Source organism: Rhodnius prolixus, unplaced genomic scaffold, assembly GCF_049639745.1.
Source record: "Rhodnius prolixus isolate KJV_2025 unplaced genomic scaffold, Rpr scaffold_5, whole genome shotgun sequence".
NCBI lineage: Eukaryota > Metazoa > Arthropoda > Insecta > Hemiptera > Reduviidae > Rhodnius > Rhodnius prolixus.
This window is the reverse complement of record NW_027411624.1, coordinates 36373029-36393231: the sequence shown is the minus strand read 5'-3', so window position 1 is coordinate 36393231 and position 20203 is coordinate 36373029. Positions and strand designations below refer to the sequence as shown.

At 31.9% G+C, this 20203-nt stretch overlaps 2 protein-coding genes across 4 annotated transcripts; one reads left to right on the top strand and one right to left on the bottom strand.

Moving 5' to 3' along the window:
* Positions 1-1097: 1097 nt before the first annotated feature.
* On the top strand, positions 1098-17014 carry Prp5 (pre-mRNA processing factor 5). 2 transcript variants are annotated; one of them, XM_074135522.1, is made up of 19 exons: positions 1098-1358; positions 1455-1604; positions 2245-2368; positions 4029-4152; positions 4319-4452; positions 5136-5348; positions 6455-6640; positions 7101-7260; positions 7345-7461; positions 8008-8208; positions 9479-9561; positions 9662-9781; positions 10261-10533; positions 10622-10737; positions 11232-11382; positions 11461-11572; positions 11663-11797; positions 11966-12300; positions 13360-17014. In XM_074135522.1, exons 1-19 carry the CDS (start codon positions 1345-1347, stop codon positions 13600-13602), a joined length of 2991 nt encoding a protein of 996 aa, XP_073991623.1. In that variant the 5' UTR covers positions 1098-1344; the 3' UTR covers positions 13603-17014. The 2 variants fall into 2 exon arrangements, with proteins under 2 accessions (XP_073991623.1, XP_073991624.1); XM_074135523.1 differs by lacking the exons at positions 1098-1358; positions 1455-1604 and having other exon boundaries at positions 4008-4152.
* Ing3 (Inhibitor of growth family, member 3) lies at positions 15081-20200 on the bottom strand. Of its 2 annotated transcripts, none has more exons than XR_012460711.1 (9): positions 20042-20200; positions 19765-19836; positions 19548-19676; positions 19341-19475; positions 19098-19196; positions 17839-18149; positions 17016-17215; positions 15398-16653; positions 15081-15331 (listed from the first exon to the last, which is right to left on the bottom strand). XR_012460711.1 is itself a non-coding variant. In XM_074135525.1 (9 exons), the coding sequence occupies exons 1-9, from the start codon at positions 20067-20069 to the stop codon at positions 15218-15220; spliced, it is 1302 nt and encodes a 433-aa protein (XP_073991626.1). In that variant the 5' UTR covers positions 20070-20200; the 3' UTR covers positions 15081-15217. The 2 variants fall into 2 exon arrangements, 1 of the variants encoding a protein (XP_073991626.1); XM_074135525.1 differs by having other exon boundaries at positions 16440-16653.
* Between the last annotated feature and the right edge of the window lie 3 nt (positions 20201-20203).

Genomic DNA, 20203 nt, shown 5'->3' with positions numbered 1-20203 from the left:
AAGTCGTTATCCATATAGCTTGGTACACCCTGTATATAGATAATTCTGTACATATATAATAATATGTATACATGAAATTGGCCACTTGTGTACCTACACTCCTGCGTTGAAGAACTTTAATGTAACAATTTCAGCACAATGTAAGTTTTTATAGCTTAATTCTATTAATTTTTTTTTTTAATATCACTGTTTTATCTACAATTGAATGGTTATACTTATTATAATTAAAAAAAAGAATGGCTGTAAGCTTTTGCTGCTAAAGAACATGAAAGGGCAAATTTTCAAAGTTTGATGTATACTTATGAAAAATGGACTTGCAATTTAATTTATAACAGTAATATAATGCTCACACATAAAAAAGAAAGAAAAAAAACAAAAACCCATTTGCAAGGCCAAAGAATCCATTTAAAGATTTGTACTTAGTATATTTACCGCGCTTAGAAGTGAACAAACTTCGTGTTTATTTAGGAATTTTTTAGCAGCAGAGAACAGCTTCTCTTCTGGACCATTTACATTAATTTTTTTTTGCGATCTGGCCTCAAAAGTAAGTATTAAAACGTTATACCAGCTTAATCCCGTTTTCTTTCATTGTCTGGCAATTAATTTGTTTGCTTCGCCCCCTCCTTTGGAGGAAAATAACACTTTTACTTTTTCTCAACCTCGAAATTTAAAAGTTTTCTGTGGGAATGATTTCTTACATCAGAGTGAAATTGTCAGTTTACATTATGCTTATTCTGAAAATTTTCAGAATTTCCGAACTCCAATAATAATCTATTGTCCAAGAAATTAGAGCTTTTTTCGTTTATTTTTATTGCCAAAAATTGATTTACTAATTTCAAGATGAGCAAGATCATCAATATTCTGAAGCAAGGGGTGGGATTTCTCTTTCTGTTTACGCATTTTGAAGTTAGTAAATAAAATTGAATTTTCATCAATAATTATTCGTTGGATTATACATTATTAACCTTAAAATCAAAGAAATTTAAATTTATATTAGTGTGTACATTATATCATTGGTTAATTCATACAATTTGGTTAATTCTATGTTGAACGCCAAATTCTTAAAATAATTGATTGTTGTTCTATTTGTTTAATTAATTATTCCAGTTGTATTTTTACAAAAAGAATACATATGTTAAATGGCATATATTAGAAAAACAAGAAATACGATATTTTGTTTAACATCATAGGTTTGGCTTGAATGTAGATTTCGTAACGCAACAACATAACCTAAAAAAATAACAAGAATGGTTAAGTGAAAGAATTGTGAATATTTCGGGTTTTACTTGATTCTGTAAGTGTTTCTTTTAGGGCTTGTAACTAGATTATCTATCCAAAGTTCGAATGTCAAAGATGAGGTAAGTTATTCCAAGAATCATAAAATATGTATAATAGTAATAAGTTTTTTTCCGTATTGTGGAGGAAAAATTGAATCTTGTCTTATCACAAAATAGTAGAGACCATAGAAAAGGCAGATCCAGAAGCCGATCATCTTCACCTCCTGTGGAACGTCGCAGGAAACGCAGTCGTGATAGGGAAAGAAGAAGGCGCAGCAGAAGTCGTTCTACTGGAAGGTCAAGAAGATCACGAAGTAGGGAGAGAGTGTAAGTTTGACTCATCTCATTGGGTTTTAGCAAATGAATTAGTGGGAAAGTAATATCCAACATTTTTAATTTATACATATGTATATATTAATTATTATTTACAGTAGCGTGTTTCGCAACAGAAACAAGAAATACTATTAATAATAAAACGAGTTCAATGTATTTTGTTTAAATTAAGTAATTTCTACATAAATTACAGCTGTAATTTGATATAATAAAACAAGGCTTAACTGTTTACTTCTCCAAAAATTCAAAAAGTTCATCTAATTAGGGTACAAAGCAGTATTTCTCCTTTTTCGCACTGCCTTTGTTAAAAGTTTTAGATGTGTCTTCTTATTAATTCGGTTATTGTAGAACAGTTACATTTTGTAGAAAGACAGTTATTTTACACTATACTTATTGATGATATGACACTCGTGCTTTCCAGTGAATGTTTGGGTAACGTTAAGTGAGTGTACTTCTATATGTGCTTCTCTATCTTTCTCTACGATGATGTTTCTCAGTTATGATCGATCCTTTTTCTTCATTATGATATTACTCAAGTATGGTCGTAAACAAGTCAGTGACTTTCACTGACAAGGGTGTAATTCTGCTGAAAGAAGTGCCGATAAAGCTATAGAGTAATTTTTTTTTTTTCTAGTTCAAAAAGGCGGAGATCTCGGTCCAGGAGTCGAACTCGGTCTAGAGAGAGGGTAATCAAAAAAGAAGAAAAGAAAGAGGTTAAGGTTGAAGATGAACCGTTTGATCCGACCAAAATAGATAAGGTATGAAATGGAATTTTAGAAAAGTTGTCTGCTCATATTAAATTAATTGAAAAAACAAGCTCATTTAAGTAAGTTTTAATTTAGCGCATTCACATTTTTTTTTTTTACATAGATCTCCAAATTATCTTTTTGTTTTCTGGACGGTATCGCTTCTTAAAAATCAGTCGTCATTTATATATTTAAATGGAGTTTGTGGAGCCACTTTTAGCAATGTAGGAAAAGTTATCTTCATTAATATTTCGTTAACATTCTAGGTAAAGAATTCAAATGATGTAGTTCATTCTATTTTCTCGCTGAAATAAATTACCAGAGTTTCCTTTTATAAACTAAATAACCTAAAAAGAGTTGTTCAAACATTTGAAATCTCGTGTGATTATTACTATTTATTCATGTGAGGGGAGGGACATACGTGCTACGCTACCTAAACGCTCTGTGGAAAACAATAAAAACCGTCAAGAACATGAGTTTGACAAGTTGAATGTGTTCTCAAACCTGATTTTAAAAAAATACAATTTTTATGTCGACACATGAGAGAAGAACGTAAAAGACTAAGTCAACTCACTATCAAAACCCTGCAGTGACTACTAATCACAGTTTATATTAAACAAGCTCATTTCACCTAGATAATGCAGAGAGGCTGTGCATGCTGCAAGCGATAAACAAAGTTTAATTCCTAAAATTGTACGTTACAAAGTTTGAGGCAGCCTTATTGTAGAATAGGTTCTCCTTCGCTACGGAAGTCCTTTAAAAACTAAAGTGATGAACTCAAACAAGCTCGTTACATCTTTTTAAAAATAGATACTCATTAAATATTTAATGCACCTTTATATTATTACTGTTTAATAATAATGAACGCGATGTGAAGAATATCAATCTTTGAGGGACCTCTTATTGAAGATTGAGTATCTGTAATCTAATGTTTTGTGAAAAGAAATTAAGTTATTGTTTGCCCATTTCATGAAGGATTCTCATTGTACTTTTCTTTTTTTTAAAAAAAAATAGTTTTATTAGCTGACGTTTTAGAAATAGTAATTTCAGCTTCAGGGACGACAAAAAGAAAGTTACAAAGAACATACTCGCTCGTTCAAATACAACAAAACATTCTCAAGTTACGCAAACCACCTTATCAAACAGCACCAACCGGTCAGTAGAAACAATGCAATGACGCTGGTATGTACAGGAATGAAAGGAAGACTCTGGACATCCTAAAAAAAGTAGGGATGTACAAATAGAAAGCCATTTACTAAACCATTATAAAAACGACCAAATTAACTTTTAATTCTGATACTTTTTAAAGACATTCATTACCAAACACACTACACGGCAGAGCAAACCTCATTTTCAATAGCAAAAAGTATTAAATTAATAATATAGAAACAAAATTCATTTCTTATATTATTTATTGTTTAATTTTTACCTTTATATAAAAATTACATTGCTTTTTCTATTCTTTAAGTGGAAATAAATATTTCTAAAACGTTGCTAATGTTAATAAATTCTAAGACCAGCCTAAGTGAAGTAGGATATCTATGGTGCCTGACAGTCAGTATTGTGGTATCCCCTCCTAGTATTAGGAATTCTTTAACAAACAAAAAAAATGTTTGGGATAGTCAACTAATCTATATTTCACTATTCTAAGACTTCCCATTGATGTACAAAGGAAGAAGAACAAAAGCGGTTGGAATTAGAAATGCAGAAAAGGCGTGAAAGAATCGAACGTTGGAGAGCTGAACGAAAGAAAAAAGAAGTTGAAGCTGTGAAGAAAGAATTGAAATCATCATTAGGTAACGAAACAAATTCATTGTCTACTTTTTCTTTTTTTGTAATTGTGAGTGCACATTTAAATTTGCTCTTATGTTGTTTCTATTGTTTCTATAGGTCCACTCAGCTCTTTATGTTGGTAATTTATTCTTGAGTAGAATTAAAAAATGTTTACAATACTTTTTTCAGCTAATCTTCAACTTCCTTCTAAAAAATGGAATTTGGAAGATGACAGCGACGAAGAAGAAGATGGCAAAGCTAAAGAAGAAGGTAAAAAAGATGAAGAAGAGTCAGAAATAGATCCATTGGATGCATTTATGATGGTCAGTGTAATATTGTATCCTTCCTTCTCAGTTCGTAACTTCCAGAGTGTTCGAAACTTCGAAAAAAAAGATCATTTCATTTAAGTAATTAAGTTTCTACAACAAATAGAGTTAAAATCGAAAGCATAAGTCCCTCTCTAATAAGAAATACGTACTGTACAAACAAAAGAAGACACCCTTAATTAAAAAAACTAACAAATTAATATTTTCTTCAAGAATATTCTTATTTTAATTTGAAGAAATATTTAATGACCTGAAGCATCACAAAACTAATAAATTCTGTCCCATCATGAACAATACAAAATTATCATTCCATTCCAGATTTCGTTTGGTCTTTATAAAGTACTGTAAGACGAATCACCGAACAGTATGTAGACCTAGTAATCACTTTTAACAGAATCCTCAGTAAAAATATATTTTAAATTGACCTTGATAAATAAACTATCTTCACCTTACTTTCAAGTTCATTTACGAGTTAGAAAACGATAAAACCCAAAGTTAGAATATGGTATCCAGAAAGCCCGGCTACTACAGATAACATAGTACCTCTCAGTTCCCATAGTTTATTTTTAATATATCAAAGTTTTGGGAGCATATCTCCTTAGTTCGGCTGCACTCTCCCATCTAACATATAGTTGTAAAAAATACCATTTATTGTTTATTGTATGTTTTCTATAAAATAGGAAGTACAAGAAGAAGTTCGGAAAGTTAATAAAATTGATAACAAAGGGAAAAATGAAGGAAGTGGAACCGGTGGAGCAAATAGCAGTGCAGATAGTAAATCCAAGGCAGCCAACAATAACGCGGGTGTGGTGATAATGACTGGGGTGGCCAAAAGAAAGATAGATTCTAAAAAGAAAGGAGAATTAATAGAACAAAACCAAGATGGACTCGAGGTAAAGTTTTATTTTATTATCTCTTTGCGGCTAGGTGGGTTAAAAACTGTCCCACCTTTTGCTTAGCTTTTGCTGCATGGTGGGATATATTTTAACCCACCTCAAAAAGTTGAAGTTATTCATACATGCAGCTTAATATGTTATTTAAAATTTTTCATTCAGTTGGCAGTGCTATACACCAATGGTAAATGTGTAGATAAGTGAAAAAAATTGTATATCAATTATAAACAAAATGGTGGCACCGCATACTGTTCTATTATTTGGATGCAGCTGTTGTTAATTCATATATTGTTTACAAACAATTGGGTCAAAACATTTCAAGGAACAGTGCGCTGAAGGACAGTGCTGCACTGTCTGCAAAGTTCCGCTTTGTTTTGGTAAAAAGTTGTGTTTGAATGAACATCATATAAAGCATTAGTTGCATAGTGGTATTATACAATACCAGCGCCCCACACTGAAAAAGGACTATTGAAATGTTATTAATTTTTCCTTTTCTTTTTTTCGTATTTCGAGAGTAATGATTATTTGAGAGGGATGATTACATGTGTAAGATAATGGAAATGAATGTTTATTTCCATTTTTTTTATAATAAAAGAAATTCTGTGCAACTAGGGCTTTTATTTTCTTTAAAATCGTGTGCCTCAAAGAGTTATATGACATCCCTCTGAATCTGAATCGTATAGTTTACTACTTAATATTTTTTAAATTATTCTTATCTAATAGAAAACATATAGCGAGATCTGCAAAGCCAATATGCATTGTGGTACTGGGTTTGATTCCCGGTCTTAGCCTTGGATTTTATTTAATGGTTAAATGAGAAATAGTAAAGTAAGTTTGCTATTTGCCTCCGTCCGCGACACCTAGTAAATGGTAGTTGGACGTTAAGCCCCGCCTGAAAAATTAGGCGATTACTTTACTTTACTAAGAAAACATGGCTGCCCAATAAAGAATCGTATTTATAAGTACTATATATATATATATGTATATTTTTTTAATGCCATTTATGTTATTGTCGCGTCTTTAAATTCATTATCATGAAATATATCGTTATTTATTTTTGGTTACTAAACAGTGTTTAGATTAAATTTCTTTAAATTTATTTGCAGTATTCTTCCGAGGAAGAACAAGAAGATCTTACATCTACTGCGGCTAATCTTGCCAACAAACAGAAAAAGGAATTAGCCAAAGTTGACCATGCTGACATGAATTACAGTGATTTCAGGAAAGCCTTCTATGTTGAAGTGCCTGAAATTGCCAAAATGACTAACGAGGAAGTAGAAGCCTATAGAGAGGTGATTAAATCTCTTTGTTGTTTTAAAAGAATATAGTTTTATTTGTTTTACATGTGCTTAACAAAAGCTTCGCGATAGTTCAGTGGGTCAGAGGCAGTTCTAAGTCTTTATTCCGCCGAAGCTAGTGTTATTTTCCAGAAACTAATATTCAATACGGTTTTCCAAGCGGGTGTTGTAGTCGACAGTTGTTTTCAGTGGTCTGAAGCCAATTCTAGGTTTTTACGCTGAGGCAATTTGCAGTAGAAACTAGCTGTTGGATTGATTTGGGGATAAATGTGTGGTAGAAGTAATTAGCAAACTAATTTTTTTTTTCGACGACCCTTCGTTGTTAGATTTAAAAAACAAAAAATCCTGAAAGAAATAGCAATTTTAAATTTACATTTACTTTTTGACTGTTTTTTTTTTGTAACTGTTCTTCTGTGCATTGTTCATAAGCTGACGTTATGCTTTCCAATTTCAGGAACTAGAAGGAATTAGAGTGAAAGGAAAAGGTTGCCCTCGACCGATAAAAACTTGGGCCCAGTGTGGTGTAAGTAAGAAAGTTTTGGATATACTGAAAAAGCAGGGCTATGAAAAACCTACGCCTATTCAAGCCCAGGCTATTCCAGCTATTATGTCAGGTAAGATTTAGTGGATTAACTAACAACATTTAAATGATCGATACCAAAGTAATAACAGTTTATGAGTTAAAATTTTTATTTTAGGTCGTGATTTAATTGGTATTGCTAAAACCGGCAGTGGTAAAACCTTAGCTTTTGTATTGCCGATGCTAAGACACATACTTGATCAACCGCCATTAGAAGACACAGAAGGGCCTATTGGTAATTGAACTATAATTGTTATTATCAATTTCCAGGATTTAGGGAAATATTTTGTAGTATCGATACCGACGAAAGTACAATTAGCTGTTTGAAAAATCTGGTATGAGAAATCGTTTTTAAGTGATTAATACCCTTGGATAGATGTAAAGATGAACACACTACTCAGAACAATCAGAGTCCTGGAAATGAACTTTAAAGGGAAGTCTTAACTCTACCTCTTAAAATTACTTTTCACGATTAAGTTTCCTTGCAAATATATGTTTATTAAAGGTACTTGATATATATTGTATTAGTACTTTTGGTTGGAGGGTTATGGATTGCTAAGTTACCTCTGGTGTCCTAGTGAGACATAATTAAAATATAAAATTCTATTTTCCTGTGTAAGACACACCTTTAAAAACTATTTGTCGGACTCAGTTGACCTTAAAATAGATATTTCCAATGAAAAATTTAGAGAAGAAAATTTGACATAATCGCAATAACTTCCTTATCTTGTAATAATAAAGAAACTAAAAAATAATAACATATTTATTACTTCAATTACAGCTATTATAATGACACCTACTCGAGAACTGTGTATGCAAATTGGCAAAGAATCTCGTAAGTTTACGAAATCTTTAAGCTTACGAACGGTCTGCGTTTATGGAGGTACTGGCATATCAGAACAAATAGCGGAGCTAAAAAGAGGAGCTGAGATAATTGTCTGCACTCCTGGACGTATGATTGACATGCTTGCGGCTAATAGTGGTAAATAACTATTTAGTTCTTATTTTAGCGTCCATATTTTATATTCAGGTGACCATTAGATAAACCCTAGTGGGAAGAGAAATTATTACCAATTCAGTTTTTTTTTTTTCTAATTTATTATTTTTGCCAAGCTTTTTCGACCTAAGGACTTGGTTGTCTTTAGGGTTTACGCTGACTAAACCACCTCTTTTCTGTTTTGCTCATAGAAATACTAAAATGAAAGAAAAACATAAAAAAAAAGGACCACTACTTGTTATGATTTTCCATAGCAAAGACGAGAATAGTTTAAAATTTCAAAACCAGAGATGTACGTGCTTTTTCAGGAATTTGTATATATATAAGTTATATTTTTAAATTAAACAGCTGTGTTTTTAAAAACTTTATTTTTAAAATTTACACAGCTATGTAATTTAACAGAAGAATACAAAATTGATATATAGTTAATATTCTCTTAACTTATAACAATTATGGAACTCTATTTCCTTATACTATGAAGGTGCGAATAATCATTATCTGTAGATAATATAAACTACATACAGATATGACAAGAGGGGGTTTCTCAGTAATGCACACGTGCACTTATGTTGGCATTGCAAAAATTATATGCTGCTGCTTAGCCAGTGAATTAAATGTTGTTATTTAAATGTAACAAACCGTAACTTTTATATATACGTATACATTGTTTATATCCGTCTTAGTACGCTTGTTTGTTGTATTCCTGACCGCTTTCAGAGTAATGTGAGACGGAAACATAAATGAAGTCGAAATCTTTACACCGAACTAATTAATGTACATCTAATAATGGATGAAAGTCTGATAACAGCCCCAAAATACGACAAAAATGCACGCTACGACAGATAAAATAAAAAATATCCAGTACAATGGACCTAACCATTTCTAAATTGTGTATATATGTTTTACTTTATAGATTGTTAGGTCTGTTTTGAAAATAAACTAGGACTACCTTTTCTTTTATGATTTTAATAGTTTTGCTTTGGAACTGTAGCTGTCAACATAAACCCTGTAGTCCCTAAATCGAAACAGCTGGGCCAAAATAAAAATTAAAAGAATATTAAAATTGACAATATTTTTTTCTCATCCTTCTCATTTTTTTTTCTTTTTTAATTTCATCATTTTATTTAATGGAACGAATCATTTATTGATGGTAGCCTATTTATTCAAATGACTCTTTAATGTTTAACATTCTCAGAGTTTAAAGGGCCTAAATTTCATATTTAATTAAAGTAAAATTCAATCATCTTAATTGTAGGACGTGTAACCAATCTAAGAAGAGTTACGTATATCGTGCTTGACGAAGCTGACAGAATGTTTGATATGGGATTTGAACCTCAGGTTTGATACTTTTCATTTTATTATCATTATTATTATTATTATTATTATTATTTATTATTCACGATTTATAAGGGTAAATTATTTATTGACTTATTTTTAGGTTATGAGAATTATAGATAATGTTCGTCCTGACAGACAAACTGTAATGTTCAGTGCTACATTTCCTCGACAGATGGAAGCTCTCGCGAGAAGAATACTTACCAGGCCTATTGAAGTTCAAGTATGTGTTTCTATACATATGTCTATGTATATGTTTTTCACCAAAGTGCAACGGATATCTGAAATGGCAATTGTCCATGTATAAACAAAATTAATTATTTATGTTTACTTGATAATCCAAATAGCAATGAAGATGAACTTGTGGATCGAAACGTCGGCTAAAAGGAAATAAGGATAGACCTGAAAAACTAGTTTTCATTATATAAAGTACCTAAGTAATTTACCTAATGCTCTTGGTTTCTTATCACTCTTTCAGGTGTTAACAAAAAAATCAACAATGTTTCAAATTTTTCTAATTCTGGTGCTAAATTAAGTTTATCGAAATATAATATTAAAACTCGTTTTGTTCTAATTGGCGAGTGGAGACGATTGCTAATACTTGGATATCTTTGCCTACATTATTTGTACTTATGTTTGGTCCATAATTTCCCATGATTTGCTTTGATTACAGTATTTTATTTGGTTTGTGTATTTCAACAGGTGGGCGGACGAAGTATAGTATGCAAAGAAGTTGAACAACATGTCGTTCTGTTGGAAGAAGATCACAAAATGTTAAAACTTTTAGAATTACTCGGCCATTATCAAGAGAAAGGAAGTGTAATAGTGTTTGTAGATCGACAAGAGAGTGCAGATGCTTTATTAAAAGATCTGATGAAAGCGTCCTATCCTTGTCTTACTTTACATGGAGGTATTGATCAATATGATAGAGATTCCACTATCGTTGACTTCAAAGCTGGAAAAGCTAAATTACTGGTAAGAGATTTGTTGACTCTACATAAAATAAAAATAATTTATATTTAAATTAAATTTGTTTTTTAATTTAAATTGGCATCCATTTTAGGTGGCCACATCTGTTGCAGCTCGTGGCCTTGATGTCAAACATCTGATACTAGTAGTAAATTATGATTGTCCAAATCATTATGAAGACTATGTACACAGATGTGGCAGGACTGGCAGGTAATATAAAAAATATATCTTAACAGATTCTATTAGACTCTATATTTTCTCTATATTCTACTTTTTCGGGAATATTTATTTTATTTTCAGATAAAAACGTTTGTTTCGGGGGGCTGGCTACCTTATGGGTTGGTTATTTTTTTGAAAACAATTCTAGATTCAGAAATTGAAGTAAGATAGTATATTTGAAAAATTATTTTCATTTAGGGTAGTAATAAATCTACATTACTGGACCGATATTAAACTTTAAATCTGTCTAATGTTTTGGCCTTGTTTGGTCTATTGTTAGAGGCTCCCAACAGAATTATATTAATTTAGCTGTATTGATCTGTTGTAATTTATTACATTTTATGTAATTTTGGACAAATTATATTCGTAAAATTTTTTTTAAAAAAAGTTATATTAATTCACTTCCAATCGTGCCATAAAGAATTCCTTTTGGGTGGTTTAAACAATTTTAGTGTGTAACCAATAGTAATGTTCACTATTTTCAGGGCGGGCAATAAAGGCTTTTCATATACATTTATTACTCCAGATCAGGAAAGATATGCGGGGGATATCGTAAGAGCCTTAGAATTGAGCGGAGTACCTGTACCACAAGAATTAAAGATAATGTGGGAAATCTATAAAGTGAAACAAGCCGCTGTAAGTATTATTTTATTGTTTGTTCGATAATATCGATGATTAATATTTACTAATTTGCATTTTTAATTGTCAACGTAGGAAGGTAAAAAAGTGCATACTGGAGGTGGTTTCAGTGGTAAAGGTTTTAAATTCGATGAAACTGAAGCAATGATTGTCAATGAAAAGAAGAAATTCCAGAAAGCTGCCTTAGGTTTCTGATGTTTACTTAAAAATTCCAATGTAGAATATTTTGGGTAAAATAATAATCATTTTTAATAATATAATCCATCATTTATTTCAGGCCTGCAAGATTCTGATGACGAAGATTTGGAAAACGATATCGACCAGCAGATAGAGAGTATGTTGGCACCCAAGAGAACGGTGAAGGAAATCAGGGCACCATTGGGCTCTCTTCCTAACTCTAATTCCACTACAGGTAATGAAATTGATTTATTTTTTTCTATTAGAAATGTTTGTATTCCAGAAACTTTATAGTTTTACTTATTTGGAAAAAGTTCTTTATAAATTTCAATTTATATTCTAGTATTATATTTTATCGTTTTTCTCATAAGTTTTTCTGCAATTTTTATTTTAAATTTTGAAGGTGGATTGGGTGGTTCAATGGCTACAGATAAGTTAGAATTGGCCAAAAGATTGGCTTCAAGAATAAACATGGCCAAAAATCTTGGAGCTGAGGCTAAAGGAGCTACCCAACAAGCCGCTGAGGCAATTCTGAAAGGAGGTGGATCGCAACCAATTATTACGGCAAAAACTGTGGCCGAACAGTTGGCTGCGAAATTAAATACACGTTTGAATTATCAGCCGAAAGAAGAAGATGAAAAAGGAGATGAAGAACAAGTGGAAACTTTTAGAAAGTATGAGGAAGAATTGGAGATCAATGATTTTCCACAGCAGGCTAGATGGAGAGTTACTTCAAAGGTTAGTTGATTGTTTTACGGGAGTTTCTTATGGGTGAATAGAATATATATTGAGGGAGTTGGCCAGATTAGTCTTCGCATCACGACCAGGAGTTATTGTTGCACACATTTCGTTTGAGCTCCTTATCCGGTCTTGATAATTAGATTTAGGAGTCTAGAGAGGGGCTCCTGTTGAGCTTTAGCAAGATTGGCTTCTCAGCCACCCTCCTTTCTGAAGAAACCTAACTGGATATCCGTTACGTCAATCTGCAGCGGCTCACTATCTCGTATGGCCGTCCGACTTTTGTCAAATGATTTCACAGTAAACTTAGGCGAGAGTTAATAATGAACTATTATCGCTGCCTTTGGACTGATTTTTCCATCCACCATTCCATCTATTCGCCGATGGCAACTCTGAAATGAGATTTACAATACCACATAACGGATCATAGGAGAGGAAACATTGGACACCTTCTTGGCCAGCGGCCTCCCGCTTCGATATTCCCAAGGTTTTGTCAATTAATGGTTGATCCAATTATCGTCAGGATTACCTACACTAGTATTGAATGGACTTCTTGCGCTTGATCGCCTGACAAGCTGTTTATTAAGATTATTGTCTGATTGTTTGGATAGATCTGCATCTTAAGTAGCTGAAGTTCAGACCTGGATGAAGTTCTAATCTTATTTCAATATTTTTAAGGCGGGGTGGTGGTAGTTATACGTATCCAGGAGAGTTGTGAATAGCTGAGACTCGGTATCTTGTCAAAAAGTCTGGCTGTAACTCCAGGACAACTTATTTATTCCTCATAAAACATTCCAGGCAATATTACACCATTTTCGAAGTGATATCACAGGTGCTCAATGCTTTAATAACGGCTGGATCACGATCTCCTAATTTAAAGAGTCTTGATATGGGTAGAAATAGTAAAAAGTTACTACTTCAAATAGCATTATTTTCGGCATGCAGTTAGAAGCTAGTTATCTTACCCAAAGATTTGTAGCATCTCGTTTTTGTTTGGGATATGATGCGGTCGCTTTTTAAATAATTTTATGACAATTATCAATGTTTTAAATGTTTTAGGAAGCGTTGGCTCAAATTTCTGAATATTCAGAAGCAGGAATCACAGTGCGAGGTACTTATTATCCAACTGGTAAACCACCTCCAGAAGGTGAAAGAAAACTATTCCTAGCGATAGAAAGCACAAACGAATTAGCTGTATCCAAAGCAAAAGCTGAAATTACACGCCTTATCAAGGAGGAACTTTTGAAGTTACAGACTTCTGCTCATCATAGTATCAACAAAGCTAGATACAAAGTTATTTAGTTACTTGTTAATAATAGTAACTTTAGAAGTCTCATTTTTTTTTTTTTGGAAAGAGAGAGAAAGAACGATTTCATTTTTATTTTTTTTATAAACTGTACATGTTTTAAAAAATAGATTAGAATTTTCTTTTCTTCATTATAAAAAGTTTAAATATTTGAAACTGACAATTTTTTTTAGTTAAATTTCTCCAAAAAAAGTCACTATTAAAAGTTTTATTATATCAATAAATTTGAAAATAAAGTACAAATAAAAGAGAATTATCTTACCTTAAAAAAAAAAAAAGTAAATAAATGCATCTCTGTCGAAATTTACAGAAGAAAATTTCAAGTGTTTTTCGAAAAATTGAACGAAAAATAAATTGAAAATAGTGAAATAGTAACTATTTTTTCTTTATTTTTACAGATAAAATCACAATCGCTCCATTAAAAAAATAAATAAATATCTATCCTCCATCAATCAGTCGGGTCTGTCTACCACGAAAATGTTGTTTGATGGTCACACAATGAGCTCCTAGTGATGTATTTGTTCCCAGAACTTCGCACCGCACTGACTGAACGGCCTTCTGTACCTTGTGGATTTATCTGACCAAACAAATACGTCTAAAACTCTCAGTTGCGTCTACTATGCGCTAGATCATCTATCTTTATTAATCTTTTAGCTTGCAGGTATCCATGAATGTCATAAAATTGAGGCCACAAAATGGTGTGGATGGTCCATTTCATCTACTCTCATTACCTACTACTTGGATATGTTAAAAAAACACTAGAAGAATTCGTTATTACTTCTCTGAAGAAGGATATGAAGTTCGTTTCCTAAAGTTTCGTTCTAGTTTGGAGCTCCCAATACGGCTTACTTAATAGTCTTAATACACGCAGCTGACTATTAAATGATCAATCCTCCAGCTAGCAGTAGCATTTAATAATACAAATGATCCCAGCCTGGAAGACCGTGAACATGATCCAAATAGCTATTTAAAATAGTCATCTGAGCAGCAGCAGACTGTCACCTTCATCAGCTGCTTGAGGTATTCTTTTCATGGTACTACTAGAGAGTTCTACAACTTTTTATATGTCGCAGGTAATTTTGAAAGTCTCATTTTTATCCGTCTTGCATACTTGTTTTCTTCATTCCTGACCTCTTTCGGTTTTCTTCCAAATAAGTTTTGTTGAAATTAAATTATGAAGGCTACCTACACTACCGATTAACAAATCACATCTTGGATCTAGATGGTCGCATTTCTTGATAAATACGATATTTCTAAGAACTCGAGTAATGGTAGAAAGAATAGAACTCTTTTCCACTTGTTCTTTATTCTTTTCAAAACATAAGGTCCCTATGGATTTTTTTATAATACTTACTTAAAACCAATATACTTGTATTCGTATTCCTTAGGTATTTATTCATGCATTTATTTTCAATTTCTTGTTCGTATAAATTAAAAATAAAACTATATCAAGGTTGAAAATATACAAAAAATATATTGTAAAATAAATAATTTATTATACTTTTTCTTGTAAGATTTTTACATTAAACATTCACATAAGAGATTTTGTGTGACCCGAAGATTTATGTATCAGCTATTAACAAAATTGGGCCCACAACGTTAATATTGTTTTTAATTTTTTCTATGCTTCTTTTTCATTGCTCCTGTACAATGCGGACAATACCATTTACCTTTAGGTTTATCCGTAATGCCAACGCATGGATAATGGTACCACTCATATGGACACTGAAAAAAAAATATACATATATAACATATATTATATATTTAGGTTTGACGTATTCTGTTACATACCATAACGGTTTAAATCAATGGATATCATTTAGTTTTCGAGAGATAAGATTTTAAGATATGATCAGAATATTTTTTATTTTATAGGTTGCACAGGTGATTAATAATTTTGTATTCTACAGTCATATTGAACAATAAAAAAAATGTAGAACAAATAGACTTTGAGTATGTTTTAAGCAACGCCGTATGTACCTCAAACATTCAAATATAAAGCAAAAACTCTGGTAAGATAAACAAACCGAAACCTATTTAAAATTTAAAAAAAAATTTTGGACTCAGAAGAATTTTGGAGATGAAAACTAAATTTCGAAATTTTACTGATCAAAATGCTGTCCGTTGCCAATGTTCTTCCATGATGGTCGAAAACAAATTTGTTACGTAATTTCGACCCGTTTATTTTCTAATAAAATATCCTACATCTCTTTTGAAAAAAAAGTTTCAACTTTGTAGTATTAATAGTTTTATACTGTATTGTGGTGGACCAGATAATAGGCGCAAATCGTGAGCTACTATATATTCTAAATATTTTAAGGAAGATAAACGGGTGATTTTTTAGAATTCTACCATCTCTACTAATCTTGGAATTTGCTTATTTACTAAAACATAGCTGTGATGTTATTCTTAATACTTTAACACAATGTTCTTAAAACATATTCTAAGTCTGATCTACCTTTTTTTACTGTTCAATATGACCGTAATATACAAAATTTTAATTATTTTGAGACTTTATGAGAAAAGAAAAGTTCTGTTAATAAAGCAACCAGGAAAAGTAGTAAAGTTGAAGGTGGAAGAAAGACTGACTTTACCACAGATAGGCACTTGATAAGTAAATAGAAAGTAATTAGATCTTGGTACCAAATAGAAATTGAATTACTGGTTCAGAGCGTTGAAGCGATTAATAACATCGCGGCAACGCCTTAAAAAATAAACTGTTAAATTACTCTTTTTTTTAATAGTAATAAAACTCAACAAAAACGTAAAAAATCTTTTGTTATATCCCAGAAATTACAACTAACAAAATGGTACTAAAGCAAAAAATACTTACACTCTTATTATCACATGCTACCATTGTTCCAAATGCAACTTCATTACATATGCAATACCTCGGTTCATTAGGATCGTACGCATCGTTACTATTACCTCCTCCACCGGCTGAAGAGCCGACACTGTTATCTCTGGCCGGCTGATCTGATGGGGAAGGAATAGAAACTGGAGATGGCACTGGAGGTGTTGCTCCGCCACATACAAGAGCACTTTTCCTTAAAATAGTACATTAATATTATTAATCTATACTAAAAATCCCAATTTTTGCTGCAAAATAATAATCTATTATGAAAAACACTCTATTTCCTCTCACCACAACTTACTCTTTGCCTGTTTAGAAAAGGTTTAATAAAAGGTAACAGTCATTAGCGTACTAAGTTCTAAGAGAATCGTTAGTGTCTTTACTGTAATCAATTCTGTTTTCGTCTCACAAAAGTGAGTACAAGGAAAATATGTTCATTCTTTTCAGAAATCTTAAATATTGATTGCATGCAATCAAATTGTACAATTCTGCTTAAATAATTTTAACCACCTTGACTGTAAAAATAATCAAGAAAATATATTTAAAAGAACATACTTTTTGTGTTTCTTGTGTGTATCCTGGATGGCAGCAATAGCGGTCTGTGCAGCTCCTGCTATTTCTTTGGAAATGCTGATTTCTGCAGGAGCCCCACTAACTCCCGTGGCACCCGTTCCGCTTCCACATCCTCCCGTTCCACCACTGTGGATCGCTTCATAGGAGGCCTTTAAGCTTGCCGTCCTACGACCTTGTTGCATCTATATTAAAATATATATTTTTTTCTTGAATACATCTTAAAAATGAAAGGATAATGGAAATTAAATTTATTTTCTTGTTTCAACTATATGTTTATTTTTAATAGAGAATTGTTAGACAGGTAATCCATCTACCCAACCGTTCTTCGTATTTATCTACATCATCTGTGATTTGGGGCCTAAGTTGAATCGGCGAAGAAGAGTAATTATGAACAATACCCTCTGCATATCACATACAAATAATCTATTGAGAACATCACCCAACTTTCTCCTTTAAGTCTAAAGTTCACAGGTTCAAACTCCAAATTTGAAAGTACTTGATTTTTTGTGACACTATACATTTTGTAAAAAGCAAAAATCCTACTGAAATAACGTATTTTAGAAGACTGACAATCCCAACCTATATATATATATATTAGTTAATTACCATCCCATCCGAAAGAGGGAAGTCTAATTTAACGGCTATTCTTCACAAGAGCTCATAATCGAATTTTCAGTTTACTTAGTCCCCAGGGCTAGGTAACTAATTTCTTTTAATTCATTCTGCAGTTTTACCTTAAATAAAAATTCGAAGAAAGTTCGAAACAAACATGTTTCCCTTCAAATAATTTAAAAAGTACAATAACCTGCTGTGTAGCGGCTATCGCCTGGGACGCAGCGGCTGCAATGGCCGTACCGCCAGCGCCAATATGATGCGTTAGGCTGTAGGAAACTGGGGATTGTGACGGCGGCGCAGCAGTAGATCCAACGTTCGTACCTCCGGACGATTGGACTGCTCCGCTGCCACTTCCTATGGACACTCTCATATCCGGGCCGGACGACAAAATACCACCAGATACACCACTTCGGTTGCTTCCACTACTTGGAGTATCCATTAATAACACTGATGACGTCCTTTTATGGTCTCCTCCACTTGCTCCCGAGTCTCGTCTTTTTTCTATTGATAACAAAAAGTTCAAAAACAGATTTAATGAACAAAATTGTAGAACTTCGATTTTGAAATTTAAAATAATCCCAGAACTTCTTATAGAAGTGTCATAGAATAAATTACTTTTTGTAACTGAAGTAATGAACATAGTTAAGGATTTTAATTCCAGCCAAATGCGACTAATGTTTACAAACTCAGTATTTTATTATTTTTTAGATATTGTCCAGTTTTTTTCACATATAGAACCTCCTAACTTTATATTGAACTTTTGAGTTATGTCAAAAATGAGCATTTTTTGAAATTGGACCTTATATCGTATTAGCAAATATAGTAATGCCTATTTTTCAGGCGGGCTTTACGTCCAACTATCAATTAGATGTCGTGGACGGAGGCGAATGGCATACATACTTAACTACAAAGTTTTCATATTAAACATTAAATTAAATGCAATGTCTTGGCCGGCAATCTAACCCGGTACCAAAATATAGCTTTGTAGATCTTGCCTCCAACCACTCGGCTACCGTAGCGCCTATATCGAATTAGTATTACTAAGCCTAAAAAAACGTTAAACAATGCTGAACCTATGGAATAGTGCTATTTATTTATTTTTATTTTTTGTACGAATTCAAAATTTGATCAGCTAATTTATAACGTCGGCTCAAAATTGTTTTATGGTGCCACTACCTTAGAAAGAAAGACTAGTTAAAAGCTGTCTTTACGTGATACTCATGAGGTTTAAAGTAAGAATAGTAGATGTTAGCGTTTTCTGAAAATATAAAGGTGCAATTGTCTCGAATCTGTTCCTAATTTCCTAAGAAAATTTAATAAACACCGACTTAATTAAGTAATTAACAATAAGATATTTTTTGTATTTGAAAAACTATTTTTGCGTCTACAACCCATTACATTCATCTAATTAAATAAATACAGCATTCTACTTAGTTAAATTACACTTACTTATATTAAAGTCCCCATGATGACTTATCCTCTGACTCGCGAAACTATAACGATTTTCTTTTTGGCTTGAATTTGTAGATGTGTCCATATCATGCGATCCTGAAATACATTACAGTAAAAAAAAAATGTAGTTTTGTCATAATTAATCTTTCAATATCACGATGCACTGCTCTTAAGTGTCATTAAACAACAAATATTACAAAATCATGGTTATAACCAAACTTTGTTTCATTAAAAACTTACTTTTCTCCAGTATTTCTGTAATTCCTATATTATCGGCTTCGAGTTCTAATTTAAATTTATGTGTTTCTTGGTCTAATCTTCTTAAATACCTCGCTACTAATTCATACATTTGACTCGCTAATTGTACTTTTTCATCTAAAAGATAAATCTTATATCACTCACTAACTAAAAAATCAGGGATCAGTGGAAAAAATGACAGTATCTTACCAGCATCTTCTAATGTTTTGTAATAATCTTTCCTTATAGTTTCATACTCATTTTCTTTCTCCAAAGGTTTCATTCTTTTAGCATTTGAAAAGAAAAAATTTACTCTTTTTTCTAAACTATCCATTGAATCTGTCAAGAAATATTTTAGATGAATACTACATGTCAGTTACAAATTAAAAAAAGAAAAAAAAAAGAAATGCTATATTCTAAATCTTACTTTGTACTTGTAAATCTAGTTCCCTCATTTCTGTAAACCTATCTCGAAGTTCTTGTGGCAAATGTTCTATCACTAAAAAACATAAAACATAACTTCTTTTAAAAGTAAGAACAAGTCGCTTACAATAGTTTCAGAAAAAAATAATTCGTTGAAAAAAAACTAATAATGTCGCAGAGCATATTGTTTATAGATACAGAAATTGTTTTTATTAAAAAAAATATATAAATTTGTTGGAAATAAGAACTTCTGGTAACCTCTATTCACTTAACTAACTTACTTTCCAGATAATCCTCTAAATATAACATTTTTATTGTATATTAATACTTCTTCAAGAGAATATAGACACCAGTAACAGTAATTTGTTTTATTTTGTTCTTTGAAGAAATAATAAATATAAAGCCTCCTATTTAAAAAGGTTATGTTGTTAAATCGACGATTA

What these genes read in the sequence shown, in the direction of transcription:
- Prp5 (XM_074135522.1), top strand. An exon ending in CATTGGATGCATTTATGATG is followed by an intron (nt 4,453 to 5,135) that starts GTCAGTGTAATA and finishes TCTATAAAATAG; the next exon opens with GAAGTACAAGAAGAAGTTCG. An exon ending in ATTCCAGAAAGCTGCCTTAG is followed by an intron (nt 11,573 to 11,662) that starts GTTTCTGATGTT and finishes CATTTATTTCAG; the next exon opens with GCCTGCAAGATTCTGATGAC.
- Ing3 (XM_074135525.1), bottom strand. Translation starts at nt 20,069, where the DNA reads ATGTTATATTTAGAGGATTATCTGGAAA. An exon ending in ACTAGATTTACAAGTACAAA is followed by an intron (nt 19,677 to 19,764) that starts GTAAGATTTAGA and finishes ATTTCTTGACAG; the next exon opens with ATTCAATGGATAGTTTAGAA. An exon ending in ACACACAAGAAACACAAAAA is followed by an intron (nt 16,654 to 17,015) that starts GTATGTTCTTTT and finishes TACTATTTTAAG; the next exon opens with GAAAAGTGCTCTTGTATGTG.